Source organism: Perca fluviatilis, chromosome 8 (genome assembly GCF_010015445.1).
Source record: "Perca fluviatilis chromosome 8, GENO_Pfluv_1.0, whole genome shotgun sequence".
In the NCBI taxonomy this organism is placed as follows: Eukaryota; Metazoa; Chordata; class Actinopteri; order Perciformes; family Percidae; genus Perca; species Perca fluviatilis.
The window spans coordinates 34,020,792-34,038,254 of NC_053119.1; the positions used below are offsets into that span (position 1 = coordinate 34,020,792).

General features: G+C 40.8%; 1 protein-coding gene across 2 annotated transcripts in view; it reads right to left on the reverse strand.

The window, feature by feature from the left end:
* hydin (HYDIN axonemal central pair apparatus protein) overlaps positions 1-17,463 on the reverse strand; it is a 137,266-nt gene that overhangs the window by 38,488 nt on the left and 81,315 nt on the right. For both annotated transcript variants that reach the window (XM_039809874.1, XM_039809873.1), the window contains exons 31-48: positions 16,396-16,532; positions 15,740-15,867; positions 14,803-14,916; positions 13,746-13,826; positions 13,436-13,549; positions 13,102-13,341; positions 11,905-12,034; positions 11,652-11,792; positions 11,367-11,537; positions 10,367-10,585; positions 7,507-7,685; positions 7,154-7,228; positions 6,456-6,639; positions 6,194-6,335; positions 5,398-5,524; positions 5,175-5,268; positions 4,467-4,561; positions 1,516-1,677 (exon numbers count right to left, since the gene is read on the reverse strand). In XM_039809874.1, the coding sequence (XP_039665808.1) occupies positions 1,516-1,677; positions 4,467-4,561; positions 5,175-5,268; positions 5,398-5,524; positions 6,194-6,335; positions 6,456-6,639; positions 7,154-7,228; positions 7,507-7,685; positions 10,367-10,585; positions 11,367-11,537; positions 11,652-11,792; positions 11,905-12,034; positions 13,102-13,341; positions 13,436-13,549; positions 13,746-13,826; positions 14,803-14,916; positions 15,740-15,867; positions 16,396-16,532 (2,533 nt within the window). The remainder of the gene's footprint in view (positions 1-1,515; positions 1,678-4,466; positions 4,562-5,174; positions 5,269-5,397; positions 5,525-6,193; positions 6,336-6,455; positions 6,640-7,153; positions 7,229-7,506; positions 7,686-10,366; positions 10,586-11,366; positions 11,538-11,651; positions 11,793-11,904; positions 12,035-13,101; positions 13,342-13,435; positions 13,550-13,745; positions 13,827-14,802; positions 14,917-15,739; positions 15,868-16,395; positions 16,533-17,463) is intronic.

Consider the following 17,463-nt stretch of genomic DNA (forward strand, 5'->3'; position numbering starts at 1 on the left):
TAGGAGGACATGTGCAAATAACCTAACGTTAGGGTATTTTCATACTTGCAGATGTGGCAGCCAGTAGCTCCCATGAACTTCTCTACATTTAGTTTTACATGGTTGTCTTTCTGTTTTTTTACTAGAGTACATACAGCGCGTCTCAGAGCGGCCGCTCTCGGCTCGTCATTATATCATGTTGCAGCGAGGCTGCTGCGAACGTTGCCTGCGTGACATTTTGTAAAGTAACCACAGTTGCAACCGCTTTATCGGCATTGCTATCCCCTGTTAACTAAACAAGTAGCGGAGCATGTTACAAAGGCAATGTCTCTCTGCCGTCCCCTGTACAGGTAAAGCCGCCTACACATGATCCACGTTGAACAACTCTGCGCTGGCTGTGCCATTGCTTTTTCTACGAGGGGGGGCAGTGGAGACAGAGGAAGCGTTGCCCTTGGCGTCGCGCACCGCTCGGAATTGCTGCCGAGCGCTGCGTTTAAAGATCATATTATTTCAACTCTGACCTCGTAGCCACTGATTTTTCAAACTGCAACTTAAACCAAAAGCAACAACGTATACCTGCGCCATAGTTTGTCTCTGTGCTCCGCGCACTACCTCGCAGTTTTTACTCTGATCATGTGTAATGTTAGGCGGTTTCACAGCGACAGTAAAACTGTATGTATTTTACATTTCACATGCATGCCGAAACCGTGGGAGTGGTCTGTTACACCACTAGAAATTAGAAAATGTATTTTAAAATAGAAAACTTTGGTTTGTATATAACACGTGTTATATAATGTATCACTGTGCACCAACAGTAATAGCAGATACCTTATTTAAGTCATTCTATTAGCTGACTGGAGTGAATTCTCCAAAGGTCTGTCTGGATTTAGTGGGAAATTTGTTGGACAATGACAATAAATGAACCCTGAACTATGTACAGTTTAAAGTATAAGTTATTACATAAATATTAAATAAATACAAGGAAGTAGAAATAATCAAAAACTTAGTTTAGGCCTACTTGTTCTATTCAAATAAATGAAATCCCTTTGCTTGTAAATGTCTCTTCATATTCCTTTTATGAAAGAAAAACACATTATTTTATACATTTTCATTGCACCCCAGCAAAAAGTAATTTACTTTATTGTTTAGAAACCAGTACCGAGGTCACGGTATTGGTAACAGTATTGAATGTTTTTGAACGATACCCAGACCTATTGTCCCATGTCGGTTATTTTGTATTTTTAATCCTGTTAATACTTTTTCCCACTGTGTGTATTCATGTATTTTCCCCTTAAAAACATACAACCGCATGTGAAGTCATGTGACTCTGCCCCATCCAGTCTGCAACATGGAAGCAACAAGGAGAACTCAAACCTAACTGAGCAACAGGAGCAGCAGCTTCTACAAAAGAAAAATGCAGTGTCGCTTACGCTCTGTCTCTAGGGACAAGGATAAAAAATAAACCTCCCCTGCAACATCACTGTAATGTAAACAGTAATTATAGAGAAAACACAACTGAAAGTCAGCAAACCACACCTTCTCTGTTGTGGCATCCTCTGACACGGCTGGGGCTTCTTCAATGGGAAGCGGGACAAGCAACAAGCCCTGGGCTCGGTCCCAGTTTTGCAGGATGTGCTCCACCTGGTCCTGGCTCTGCTCATACACACTGAACTGAGACTGCAGCTCATCCACAATGGACTGCATATGGTGGATAGGAGAAACAGCAAGGGTATTACACATAGGCCATCAGCATTTAACAGTATCTATTGCATTTTTGCGTGGCAGAAGATCAGTGTTGGTGTAGCCTGGCATTGCCAGACTAATTTTCAAATGCAGAGCAAATCAAAAATTAGCTCGCAGATTAGTCTGGTTTCCAGGATAGGTCAGCTCAGTAGTGACACTAAATACTCATTTGATAATATGATGGAGTGCATTGCTGTGTGGTGTTGACTGTGTCACTCTTTTACATAAGATAATATGTTTTAGTGCCATTGCATGTTAAACCAAAGATTCTCTATAGATAAAGATAGCGCTTACACACTTTGACTTTGATGTATCTATCTATCTATCTATCTATCTATCTATCTATCTATCTATCTATCTATCTATCTATCTATCTATCTATCTATCTATCTATCTATTTATCTATCTATCCCTATCAATGGTATGTGTACCGTTATTATTATACATCCATGTATGAAATGGTACACATTTCCTGTCTCCTAAATGGGCGTGGACTCGGAAAAGTTATTTTTGCATAATTTATTAATATTTTCCACAGCTAAAAGCCATGTTTAGCATTACAAAAATGAGTTTTGTCAGGGCATTTGTAGTCTCGCTTTGCCAGACCTTCCTCCACAACGCTGAGCTGCAGGGTAGGGTCTGGCTAGTCCACACAGCATTCCGGGATAGAAGAAAAGCATGCTCTGGTTTATTGCCATTTCTTTAAACCAATCACAATCGTCATGGACGGTGCTAAGCGCAGATGGAGCTCGGGTGCCGCTGGAAAATAGCCTTGGGAAGGAACTTGTTTTGATGGAACGTGTACATTCAAAAGTTGTTTTAGTCGTTCAACAGAAAACTCAGATTGGACAGATAGTCTAGCTAGCTGTCTGGATTTACCCTGCAGAGATCTGAGGAGCAGCTAACCATAGTCCTCATAAATCCACCGGAGTTTGTTCCTGACAGGTCTTAAACAAAGTTGATTTGTCCATCGGAAAAATGCCATTTGCAGGATAATTGCCTGACATCCGTCCCATGGCTCACACAGCGGATGTCCCTCACCTTCCGCTCTCTGTGTGTTGCCGTTCTCAAAATCCCTTCACTTTGGGAAACAACAACAAACTTAGAAGCTCTAAGTAAAAATGGAAAGTTTTAGGAAAATTTGGATCATGCAAATCATTTCGGGGAATGATTGTAAAGATTTACAAAGAATATGTTTATGGCATCTACTCTCTAACTGAGACGTTTTGGGACTGATTGGTCAGGATTGCTGTGGACGAAGTACACAAAGCGATACACTGGTAAAAGCAAATTATGTTTAAACATATATCCAGTGGCCGTGTTAGCTTAGTTGGTAGAGAAGGTGCACATATACAGAGGATTACTCCTCAACGTGCAAGCCGCGGGTTTCGACTCCGGCCTGCAGCCCTTTGCTGCATGTCATTCTCCCCCTCTATCCCCTTTCATGTCTTCATCTGTCCTGTGGAAATAAAGGCCTAAAATGCCTAAAAAAAAAAAATCTTTAAAAAAAAGCATGTATCCAGATAGCTCACATTACTGCATTGTGTGAACAGGTAACTTTTTTTATTTTTTTTTTTTATAATTTTTGGGCTTTTATGGCCTTTAACTGCCAGGACCTCTTGAAGATAGGAAAGTTAGTTAGTTTATATTTCATGTGGCATTTTCTTTTGAGGGGTGCAAAAGTGTTCCACCAAAACAAGTTTCCCAGACTATTTAGCAGAGCCACCGTCGCTGCGTCCAGAGCTTAGCGAGACAATTGTGATTGGTTTAAAGATATGCAAACAACCCAGAGTGTTTTTTTCTCCTATCCCAAAATGTATGTATGGAGAAGCCAGACCGATCTCCACAGAGCTGTCCAGTAAGGTCTGGCTAGTCCACTCAACATTCCTGGTCGGGAGATGCTGGTCACAGCAACGGTGCCTCTGCAAAATAGCCTTGGGAAGGAACTTGTTTTGGTGGAACATGTACATAGGGAGGCGAGCTCTGGAATTAAAATGGCTGTTGAGTGTGTGATGAGAATTTTACTAAAAAAAAAAAAAAAGATAATATAATTTGATTGTCGGTTGTAGCTCGGAGGAAGTTTCCCGAATCGACCAGAGTTTAGAATGCCAACACAAAGGAAGTGAAAGGTGAGGGACATACGGCGGAACCCCCAGCAGCACCAGGACTATCCCATAAATGAAACATCATTAATATAGACTAGTAACAAACAAACAAACAAAAAGGAACAACGTAATTAGCCTATTCTCTTTGTGTTATGTCAGTGCATCCAGTAGTATGTGGTCATTTTGAAATAACTCACAGGAGATTCATAAAGTGCTACAGAACTCATTACTCCCCCAAAAATTCCAGTTGTGCTGCTCAGTAGGTCATACTCTACCCAGCGGTAGTTAAACATACTTACAGAATAATTATCTTTAAGTTCCACCTAAATGTCCGATATTTCTCAGTAGGTCATAGACCCATAATAATAGACAAGGAACCAGTTAGTTAAAAAATACCTACAATATAAATGATTTTGAAGTTCCCTCATTGTTACGCCGTAATTCCCTAATTTCTTCTCTTGTACCTAAATGTATCTGTACATACGGTACTGGTGCACAGTTGAACTGTAAATTGGGAAAGATTACACTGTGCGTTAAAATAATCTAAAGAGTTACCATAATATTTCATAATAATGTGATACAGTTAATTTGTAGTGTTGGGTTGAATGTGTCATTGCCTTTGCTTAGCAGTAAACCTACCTTTTCTTTCTCCAGCTTGTCTGTGGGTTGAGGAGACTCTGCTTTGGTTTCTTCTGTCTGCGTTTGTGAATTATCAGCCTCTTTAATATGATGCACTGTCGTAGCAAAGAGGACCATATGTCAGCAACTAAACCAGTCAGATTACAGTCTATATACTATTATTCACTGCATATCATTCACATTTCCTGGCACCAAGACATTGAAAAATAATTTGTGTAAAAGTGTCCAGCATTAAAGTGCTCATATTATACTCATTTTCAGGTTCATAATTGTATCTAGAGGTTGTACCCGAATAGGTTTATGTGGTTTAAATTTCAGAAAACACCATATATTTTTTTGTACTGCACATTGCTGCAGCTCCTCTTTTCACCCTGTGTGTTGAGCTCTCTGTTTTAGCTACAGAGTGAGACATCTCACTTCTGTACCATCTTTGTTGGGAGTCGCACATGCGCAGTAAGTATTGTCGTTTGCAGAGTATGAGGGAGTGCCATGCTAGCAGCTAGGCGAGCATTATAACGTGAGTTACAAAGTGACGCACGTTCGTCACGGAAGAAAAGGCTAGACTACAATTGAGCTGTTTGGAGCAGTTTGTGAACAGTGTTTTCTCTGGAAGATGGTAAGTCCCTTTGGGGTGGACTTTGGGCTTTTTCACTTTAGCACAATATGAGCGCTCTAAACAAAAGTGGGATTCTTTGCAGTGGCTTGCACCTTCATTTAAAAGATTCTGCTCTCTTGCATCCACTTGAGTCTTTTTAGTGTTGTTAGAGGAAGAAATCCTCCGCCCATTCAATGCATCTGTTGACTGGAGAGGAAAGGAAACAAATTAGTTCTATGATCACCGATGGGGAGACTAAGTAGGTGTGCTTATGGGAGCTTGCATATATTTTGGTACACATGATTTTGTTCATAGAGGAGTGTTATTATGGAATACCTGCTTTCCCACCAGCAAGTTCTTCTTCTTCGTGTCTTTAGTATCCTTCTTTCCTTCTTCTCTCAACCTTTTCATCTCCTCCTCGTGCCTCTTTTCTTCCAGCTCTTTTGCTTTACGCTCAAGCTCCCTTACAAAAACAGGCGCGCACACACAGCCACACGTTATTTATTTTTTTAAATGTTTGAAAATATTCCCACTAGATAGTATATTTTACCAGATGGTGGAAGCTACGTATATTATTGTTAGGGCCTGAACAGTTTAATTAGTATTTGTGAACAAAACTCCAAAACGAGGCTCCAGACTCAAATGACAATTTGATCCAGGTATGCAGACAATCAGTCCAATCTGATATTTATTCTATCATGTCTTTACATATAGATTCCTATATAGATTATGCCTCCATAACAATTTTGCTGTCTCGTTGCTTGAATTAGACAGTGGGCCTCATGCAAGAACTACTCATATGAACAGTGGTGAAGTAGTGAAGAAGAGAATTGTGTTTTGAATTTTCAATTAGGTACAAACGAAATGCACAGTTGGTAACAGCCATGCATACATAGATACAATTATTCGACTTAAGAATAATAATTTCTGAATACATTTGATCTTTAAATATGAAATTAATTAAAATAACATGAAGCTAAAACAAGTTTGTCCAGTTAAAAGAGTGTGGTGAATCCGTCTCGGAACACTTGTAGTAGCAAACCTCAGAAAACAGTAACAGAGTTTTAGGTTAAGAATACTAAAAATGTTCTTGCATGAGGTCCAAAGTGTCCGGCCATCTTCCAGTCAGTACCTGAGTTTCTGCTGCCTGCGCTTCTCTCTGTCTCGATGGGTTATACGCTCTATCGCCTCCTCTGGGAGGGCGTTATACTCGTCGTCATCCAGCTCCTGGAGCCACTGCTCCTCTCTGTCAGCTCTCTCTTTCTGCAGAGCCTCTGAAGGACACACAGACAGTTTTCACATACTGTACAATGCCATAAACCTTACTGAATAGAAATAATAACCCAATCAATTTGAGGAGTTCTCTGTATAAGAATGTCAGTATGTGTGTTTACCCTCAGTTTCTCTCTGTGCGCTCTCCCGTGCCTTCAGGGCAGCATAGGAGTCAGACAAGTTGACTACATAGATGTGTTTGCGGTTATTAAGGGCCTTGAGAACAACTTGCAGCGTGCCGGCTTCTGACTGAGTGTACACAGACTCCAGACCATCAATCACTATGCCGCGGTGACAATCGCTCCTCTGTTAGCACGACGGCAGCACCAACGGCAATGACGATGACGAGACAAAGAGAAAAAACACGAGAAGACACAGAAGTTAAACTTAAGAAACTCTGCCTCTTTTAAGTATTAAAACCATTATTAAACATAATACACACATGATATTTGCCAGTTTATAAGTACAAATAGCAGGGAGCCAGGGTTAAAAATTCTAACACCATCTAACAGCCAAATGCTCGTAAAATATGCAAGTGGCTGGTAGATTTTTTCACTCACCAGCCAAAAAAACAATGGTAATATATTGAGTGGCTTGTTAAATTTGACCATTCACAAGATTTTTGGCTGGAGGACAAAAAGCAAATTTTGAACCCTGCTGGGAGCTATTTTGATGTCTGCATGTAGCATTTCAATCTAGTTGTCTTACAGTAGGTCTTGTCTGCACTATATGTAAGGTCCTGTGACATTGTATTTATTTTGACACCATGTAATAAACACAATAAACTGCATAAATATAAAAAAACAGTGTGTTGACTTACCTGAAATCTTTCTGCCAGGATATCAACCAGTAGCTGTTCAGGCAAGAGATTGCAGAGTGTGTTCACATCTCCTCCCTGAAGTGAAACCACACCAAAGGATTTGGTTTATCATATTCATTTATTACATGGTATTTACAATTTTAGATACTCATGTTAAAGAGATAAGATATATATTTAAGAGATATGGTGCTTGCAAAGATAAAGATGTATCCAGTAGGTTCATGTTCAATGTATAGAGCATAAAAAGGTATACAAATGTTATTTTCTAATTCCCAAACCTGGACTAAAATGGTTAACCATTCCAACACAACATTAAAACACACCAGAAGGCCAGAGGATTTGAGTAAACGTACTAGGCAAAAGGCAAAGGGTGTGTTTTCAGTCTCCTCAGTAGCCTTGGAGTCATTTTTACTGCTGCTGTCCTCACTGGGTTTGGCAAGAACTTCCACAGTATCTTTTGAAGCTCGAGCTGAATGTGCAGCTGGATCGGAGGCTTGAAGATGTGTTGCAGGTCCTGGTTCTGTGGTCTGAGCTGAAATCAGATGTACATACAGTGCCTTGCGAAAGTATTCGGCCCCCTTGAACTTTTCGACCTTTTGCCACATTTCAGGCCTCAAACATAAAGATATAAAACTGTAATTTTTTGTGAAGAATCAACAACAAGTGGGACACAATCATGAAGTGGAACGAAATTTATTGGATATTTCAAACCTTTTAAACAAATAAAAAACTGAAATATTGGGCGTGCAAAATTATTCAGCCCCCTTAAGTTAATACTTTGTGGGCGCCACCTTTTGCTGCGATTACAGCTGTAAGTCGTTTGGGGGGGTATGTCTCTATCAGTTTTGCACATCGAGAGACTGACATTTTGCCCATTCCTCTTTGCAAAACAGCTCGAGCTCAGTGAGGTTGGATGGAGAGCGCGTTTGTGAACAGCAGTTTTTCTGGTCTTTCCACAGATTATCGATTGGATTCAGGTCTGGACTTTGACTTGGCCATTCTAACACCTGGATATGTTTATTTGTGAACCATTCCATTGTAGATTTTGCTTTATGTTTTGGATCATTGTCTTGTTGGAAGACAAATCTCCGTCCCAGTCTCAGGTCTTTTGCAGACTCCATCAGGTTTTCTTCCAGAATGGTCCTGTATTTGGCTCCATCCATCTTCCCATCAATTTTAACCATCTTCCCTGTCCCTGCTGAAGAAAAGCAGGCCCAAACCATGATGCTGCCACCACCATGTTTGACAGTGGGGATGGTGTGTTCAGGGTGATGAGCTGTGTTGCTTTTACGCCAAACATAACGTTTTTGCATTGTTGCCAAAAAGTTCGATTTTGGTTTCATCTGACCACAGCACCTTCTTCCACATGTTTGGTGTGTCTCCCAGGTGGCTTTTGGCAAACTTTAAACGACACTTTTTATGGATATCTTTAAGAAATGGCTTTCTTCTTGCCACTCTTCCATAAAGGCCAGATTTGTGCAGTATCGACTGATTGTTGTCCTATGGACAGAGTCTCCCACCTCAGCTGTAGATCTCTGCAGTTCATCCAGAGTGATCATGGGCCTCTTGGCTGCATCTCTGATCAGTCTTCTCATTGTATGAGCTGAAAGTTTAGAGGGACGGCCGGGTCTTCATAGATTTGCAGTGGTCTGATACTCCTTCCATTTCAATATTATCGCTTGCACAGTGCTCCTTTGGGATGTTTAAAGCTTGGGAAATCTTTTTGTATCCAACCGGCTTTAAACTTCTCCACAACAGTATCTCGGACCTGCCTGGTGTGTTCCTTGTTTCTTCATGATGCTCTTCGCGCTTTACACGGACCTCTGAGACTATCACAGAGCAGGTGCATTTATACGGAGACTTGATTACACACAGCTAGATTCTATTTATCATCATTAGTCATTTAGGTCAACATTGGATCATTCAAAGATCCTCACTGAACTTCTGGAGAGAGTTTGCTGCACTGAAAGTAAAGGGGCTGAATAATTTTGCACCCACTTTTTCAGTTTTTATTTGTTAAAAAAGTTTGAAATAGCCAATGAATTTCGTTCCACTTCATAATTGGGACCCACTTGTTGTTGATTCTTCACAAAAAATACAGTTTTATATCTTTATGTTTGAGGCCTGAAATGTGGCAAAAGGTCGAAACGTTCAAGGGCGGGCGGAATACTTCGCAGGCACTGTATAGTTAAAGTGATGGTTGATTTCTGTCCTAGGGTCCTACGCACCGACCTCGAGCCAAACACCTCCTCCCCAGAAGCTTTTTTCACCTGGGTACAAATTGAGAGTTAGCGGTTGAGGTTATCAGCTGAATAGCTTAGCGTGAGGGGCGAATGGATCCGGTGTCGTTTAACATTACCCAACTAATAATGCCGAAATATACAAACGTCTACAGTAGTACAAATAGGTTTGCACTCAGTAAAACGATGGATTGTAAAGTTTGTAAGTACACCAGAAGTTTATGAACACTTGCCTGCTGGCTTCTGCTCTCTGCTGTTGTTGTTGTTTGCTCTAAGTCGAGGTGCTTAGGAGCGTCTACAAATTACAACACCGAAACAACAAATTTTGCAACAAAAATATTTTTTAATTTAACTTATTTTTTAAAGTAAGTACTGTAGAATAACTAGCAGGAGACAAGTTATAATTGAGGTAAGTTTGGAGACATTACCTTATTTAATCATTAAATTAATAAATATTTTTGTTGCATCTCTTTTCGGTGTTGTAATTTGTAGACGGCCCTAAGCACTCTTACTCCCGGTAGTAACAGCAGCAGCAGCAGAGAGCAGAAGCCAGCAGGCAAGTGTTCATAAACTTCTGGTCTACTTACAAACTTTACAATCCATCGTTTTATGAGTGCATAACCTATTTGTACTACTGTAGACGTTTGGTATCATTTCGGCATTATTAGTGGGGTAATGTTAAGAGACACTTCGGATCCATTAGCCCCTGCGCTAAGCTATTCAGCTGATAACGCTACTCTACGCTAACTCTCCCAATGTTCGACCCAGCTGAAAAAAGCTTCTGGCTGAGTGTTTGGCTCGAGGTCATGGTGCAAAGGACCCTAGGGTGAAATTACTCCGAACCATCACTTTAATGTCCATCACAAGCCACTTCTCAACCTTCCAGGCTACTGCAACTCTTCAAACAGTTACACAAACCCGAAAAAAAAAGCACATTTAGAATTGCACTGCATGCACAGTATATTATTCTTACCAGCCTCATCATCATCATCATCATCATCATCATCATCAGCAGCAGCAGCAGCAGCAGCAGCAGAGGCAGCAGAAGCAGCAGCAGCACAGTCATAGAGTTGTCTTGCGGTCAGGCTAACAGGTGAAGTGCCATTTATCAGCACCTCTGTAACCTCAGCATCAACACTCAGGTACGTCCCTCCGTAGTGATGTGCCAGAGCAGCCACTGTGCTGCTCCTATCTAAAGTGTCAGAACAGGACACACACACACACACACACACACACACACACACACACACACACACACACACACACACACACACACACACACACACACACACACACACACACACACAATCCCAGGTAACTTAATGTTTTAATCCATAATATTTTGGGGCATTTTTAGGCCTTTATTGACAGGAGAGCTAAAGACAGATAAGGGGAGAGAGAGGGTGAATGACATGCAGCAAAAGGCTGCATGTTCAATTCTGACCTGCGGCCCGCGCTGCGGTAAGGACTGGGCTTTGATACATGGGGCGCACGCTCAACCAGGTTAGCTACCCAGATGCTCCAGTCTTCAAATATTTGATTGAAATATGAAGATTCTGCAAATTAAGTGGTATCATTTTACTTGATTTTCAATACAGAATCCACTGTTAATGAATTAGAGCCAAGTAAAGGTGTGGCTTAGAGCTAACCAAACGTGCAACCACCTCTAACTGTATGTTGTACCGTATTAGCTCAGTAGAGCATACCAATGACTTGTGTCTCCATTTTAACACTTACTAATGAATTGTCCTGTTTTCCTTTTTGTTTATTTCTGTTTCTCCCTGTTTTATTGCAAATGTTACTACTGTATATGTTTTGTCCTTTTTATTGTAACTTTAAATGGACTGCAGATGGAAATTAGCCCTTGGGCTATAATCTGGCATTTTTTATATGTACTGTTGTACATGTTCATCAAATGTGCATTGTCCTGAAATAAAAAAAAATAAATAAAATGAACTAATTACTCGCTTCACCTGTCAGTGGGGCTCCATATACAATAATAGCAATGCCTCTGCGGTTGCGCGCAGCCAGGCCCTCAGGTGACAGATTAACACACATGTGGCGGGCAATTGCTCTGGAGACGGGGGTCATCTCTAGCTGCCCCAGTATCTCACTGCTTCCCTCATTGGTCATCTCCGAAAGAACTGAAAGCACAAGCATTACTGTAACACACCATACCTGCGAAAATGACAGTGAATTACACGCTTACCTAATGTCAGGCTACTTTCAACTTCTGCTTTTAAAATGGTTGCACTCACGCAATTCAACTGGTTTTACAGGTACAGTTTGTATTTCTTCCACTTTGCTGTCTGCTGTGTGCCCATTGCTTTGGCTTGACCTCTTTTCTTCCTCTTGTATGCCACCCATCTCTTCTTTTTCATCCAAGGCTTCCTTCAGCTCTACCATACACAGGTAAAGTAGATTCAATTAAAACAGGTATGCACACAGAATGAACATATACCTGTAGGTATTTGATTGCAGAGCATGATGAACATGTGTGCCTGAAGCTACCATCATCTTTCAGTTGGGAGCAGTACTCCTTGTAGTAGTTGAGCAGTTCTGTGGGAAGACTTTCTCCAGGGGCTCTGGGAGGCAGCAGTAAAATGTTGTTCTCATCATAACCTTGCATCAGACGGAGCATCTACATGGGATTAAGTAAAGGGGAAGAGGGGGGATGGAGAAGGGAAGCAGGACAGGAATAAATAGTGTGAGGAGATAAGAAATAAGAGGTAATCATTCAACATCATACAAGAATGCTCTTACTATCAACACTAACAAGACAGAGGAAACAATCTTCACCCTTTCGCAGGAATTTCAGGTGCTCCCAGTGACAATTCAAAATGCAGAAATTAAACAAGTATCTTCATACAAATACCTGGGACTCCTCACATCAGCATATTTGTAAAAAGATACAGCAGCGCCTTTACTTTCTCCGTAGGCTTAGTTCCTTTGGAACCATCTGCCAGATTATTTCTGTTTATTCTAATTCAGTGATTCAGAGTGTCAGCCTGGCTCAGCAGCCTATCTGCTAAACCTACAACTAAATGATATAATCAAATCAAAGTTTGTGCTAAGATTATTGGTCAACCTGTTGCACACTACTTTCAAACAACCCACAAGAATAGCATGCTCGCGCTTGCTAACAGCATCTCTTCTGACTCCATGCATGTATTAAACTCTGAATACCAACTTTTGCCTTCTTAACAGGCTATTTAGAGTCCCTTCATTTAGATACAACAGGCTTCAGAACTCCTTTATACATACATCTATTCTGTTGCTAAACTAAAATCGGTGTGTTGCCAATTAAGATCTTAACTGAAGGATATCATGAAACATGTTTCGTTGCCATGGCTGTTGATGTGTTTTCATCTTTGTACTATATGTGTAATTGTTGTCTAAATCTGTGTGTATTTTTCTTTTCATTTTTTTTGGAGTGGAGCTGCTCAGGAACGCAAAATAAATTTCAGTGAAATCCTGTTGTATATGGTTTATACATAAGAATCAGTAATGACATAGGGCACATTTTTCAAAAGGTTTCTCTTGATTTCTTGTGACGTTGACCCCTTGTGGATGAATAGTTTGTATGGTACTGGTAAATGGTAATGTTATGTGCTCACAGTATCATTATCTAACAACCTTGCTTGCAGCCCCACATTCCAACTTTCTCTCTCATTCTTATCCCTTTGCAATCATACAGAAGAGAGCTACCTTTTCTTCCTCAAGATACTGTGTGTCAAATTCCAGGGAGTAGAACTCAATGGGGAAAGAGCAGGGGTTTTTGACGATGACCTCAGCTTCCACCTCAGTGGTGACAGGCAGGCAAGGCCCCAGCTCCAGCACTGGCGGGCAGAACTGAAGCTGTGGCTCCTCGCCCTGGCCCTGGGCGGTAATCAACACCTGCTCGGTGCTGTCAGCCACTCGCACCACTAGCTGCACGTTGTAAGCATTCTGCAAAGACACGGACAGTAGGTCACAACCCATGGAATGCTATGATGCTCTGCTATGTATTGAGCCGATCTCTAAAGTCAATTAAGCTCCATACCGACTCAGCAGGACTGAACCTTATCTGGACATTGACTTGTTCGCCAGGGGACAGCATGCCAGAACTGGGAATCATCCTGAACACCGCTGGAGGTGGGCGCTGCTTCTGCGAAACCTTTTAATGCCGGTAGAGAGCAAGAACGGAGGCAGGTGTTAGGTTTGTATTTGTCTCTTATCAATAGTATTCTGATCACTTAGCTTTCCGAAAGCTAACAAAGGTAGATGCCACGTAGAAGTAGTTTTAGTTACCTGGAGAGCAAATTACAAAATTAATTGGAAAAGAAATTTCCATAAAATGACAATTTTTTTACCTTTTTCAAACGCTTCCCCTTCTCAGCTATGCTCCAGTAGCAGGGCACAGACTCATGATTAAACAGGTGTATTGTCTTGATCTGATGAGGAACAACAACAACAACAACAACCTGAGCGCATTCTCATGTTAGTTTGGCTACAACAGAATTAATTGACATCAGTTAGTGCAATAAAATCGATTCACATTTGTATTGCGATTGAAGCTCTACCGATTCAAAATCGCTTTCATAGAATTCCAAAAATCGATTCATGTTTTTTTTTTAACTGTATGTCTACTGCAATCACATGGGAAAAGTAACTACATCTACATACTGTAAATCGCTTTTTTAAATTGAGAATCGTTTTTGAATCGAAAAGCGATTTTGAATCGAATCTTGAGCCTAAAAATCCATACTGAATCGAATCGTGACATTTTCTGAATCATGCACCCCTATAATAAACGGCTTCATAAAATCTTTAATCATAGTTTTAAGCTTTGACTTCTGTAAAGATGTATAACCACAGCCAAGTTTAACACACTTAAGTTGTATGAGCTTAGTAAGAGCAATCATTGGAAATGATAAACTTAACCTGATGCGACAGTAAGATGGCAACACAGTGAGGCAGCATACTGGTCACAGCAGTGTTAAAGGGGCGCTATGCAGTTTGGGCAATTTCGCTTTTTACTCGCAGGTTTCTCTATAGAGCTCCCCCTACAGCTTCGGAATAGATATTTGGCAACACTGTAAAAACTTGCTCGGTCAGTCTGCCGTTTCCTCTTTCTCTGTGACTCTGACAATGCTTTCCTAGCATAGTTCCCTTTTAAGCGGTAAACAGCACTTGCCCTTCCTATTCTCCTACTTTTACATGCTGATAAAACAAAGTTAAACAAAACGGACAGTAAAAGTTGAATTTATTTAAATTTGTGTAACTATCCAATTTTAATCAAATCAGTGTAAGAGCTTGTGTAATCATACAAACTTTCAACACAGCATTTTATTCCATCATCAACAACTATCAACCGTTGTAGGTCCACACAACAGTATCTTCTCATTCCAGCTTATCATACTGTATTACCTGACACATGTCACACTGCACAGTGTCAAACAGCAGTGTATCCGTGGAAACAGTGACGGCCGGCACAGTTACAACCGCACGCAGGCGCAGCTGGACCATTGGGCCGCCTGTGACCTGTAAAACCAAACACAATCATTGTTACAGTGCTACTGATCAACAAGGGAGACAATGACCCAATTACTGTATGTAGACATTTTACACTGAATCATAAATAATGACAATATTTGTGCAAGTGTATGTTCATTAGAGTGCGGGTACCCGACCCGAGCCTGACGGTACCCAACAGGCCAGGCTGGGTTCGGACAGATATTTAGAAATGATGTTCGGGTTTGGGTCGGGCTCGGTCAACTCAGCGCGATAAGACATTTTGTTGTAAAATGGTGCTGCGGCTACTTTAAGAGAGCTGAGTACGTGTGGGTGTGTGTGTGGAAAGTGGGCAGAAGAGAGATAGAGAAAGAGGAAGCGGACGTGTAGATCGGAGCAGAGTTGGTGGAATACGTTTAAGTTTTGTACACAGTGTGTGCGTTGTCCGAAATAATTTGCTCACCAGAAAAGGGATTTTAACCCTGACGTTATTCATTTTATAATGTCTCCCCTGGTTTTCTGACCATGGTCAGAAACGAAGCAATCAGGAAAGGTTAACACATTGAACATTTTAAATTTAAAACAGCTTATTATGTAGGTTGCGCTTGTTGCCCCGTGTGCGCTGATGCGCTCATCTGTTGACATTTCCGAATGCCTTCCTACAGTTGCTTAATACAAGTGGGCTTTCCACACAAACAAACGTACATGTGTCATTAGTATGAGAAAAAAACGAGATTTTAATTGTGTCTGGCTCGGGTCGGGTTCTGACATAAATATCTTAATGCCTGTCGGGCTCGGGCCGGGCTCGGACAGAAAAATGCGGCCCGATCAGCACTCTAATGCCCATGTGTACCTGTATTGGCATGACAACACTTATGTCCCCTGTCTTCAGGTTGGCTCCTTGAGGGTCAAATTTAACTGTGAAAGTATGTGTCTCGCCGCAGGGCAGGTTCTTCACTCTTTCAAATCCTGCACTGAATCCTTTGAAGAAGCAACAAAACACTCAAAGTGTTTTATTTCATAAAGACAAAATGAAGAACATTGAGAAGAAGGGAAAAAAAAGAAAAAAACCTATTGAAAACACAAGGATTAATATCAGAAGACAGGCAGAATATTTCCTCATTAATGATGTAGCAAACCCTTTGAGACAATCAATCAATTGAATTTCATCCATTATCCATATCATTTCCTCATTTCACTTTAAGATAGGATAGTATTAACTCAGCTCACCTACCTACACATAATTAAAACTAGGTGTTATCAGCAAAAATTATAAATCTGTAAACTTGTGTCTCTCTGCTTAATAAATAGGTTGACATTTTGGGAAATACACTTGTTCGCTTTCTTGCAGAAAGTTACTGTAGAAGAGACGATAAATACCACTGGCTACATCTGTCTGCCCAATCTGAAGCTAGATCCAGGAGATGGCACAGTAATACTGCGAAATCACATGATCACACACGGATGAAGTACTTAAAAAGCCAGAGGATTTTAAGTAATGTATTGTACCTGTGCCAGCTAGAAGTTTGCCATTGGGATGGAAGGACACAGCCACTGACCCAGTATTTGTCACATTTACATTGTGACTGAAGACTTTGCCTGGAATAGCATAACCAAAATCCAAAACATACTCTGGGAGCAGGAACCTATGGGAGTGGAAAAAGATAGGGGTGAAGACATAAATAAGACAATAACAAGCAACGTCCCGGTCCCAAGTTTCTTTACTGAAGCAGGACTTGGTAATACTTCAGTGTTATGATTTACATAATATGTTATCATTAACCATTAACTGACAAGCAGGCAACGGATTCCCAGTTCACCTGTCCGGGATGCTTGGACATAGGGCTGGGCAATATATCGATATTATATTGATATCGTGATATGAGACTAGATATCGTCTTAGATTTTGGATATTGTAATATGACATAAGTGTTGTCTTTTCCTGGTTTTAAAGGCTGCATTACAGTAAAGTGATGTGCTTTTCTGAACTTACCAGACTGTTCTATTATTTGCCTTTTCCCCACTTTGACATTATGTCCACATTACTGATGATTATTTATCTTAAATCTAAGTTTGAACATATTTTGTTAAAGCACCAGTTCTCAACCCTAGAATATCTAATAATATAGATATCAAGGTATTTGGTCAAGAATATCGTGATATCTGATTTTCTCCATATCGCCCAGCCCTACTTGGACATGCTTTCCATGCTCTGCTTCTGCAAACAGCTGCAGACTTGTAGCGGCCACGCTTCCATGCATGTTCCGTGCATTGTTTTGGACAAAAAATATTGGACGTAGCATCCGTGAAGTCATTTGTTTGAGAACTGCCGTTTTGATGCCTCGCAATGCATCAACTAGCAATTGAGACCATCAAGTAAAAATTAGGGTCATTTTCCCATATACTTCTATAGAAACTGACTTCTTTCTGCAACCAGTAGAGTCGCCCCCTACTGGAAATGAGACAGCATGCAGCTTCAACCCTCTGAGGACGAAAGACAAACGTTTGACAAAACTCCTACTTAAAAAGCGATATTACAAAATGTTGTTACTACATATATAACCTTAGACTTTGGTA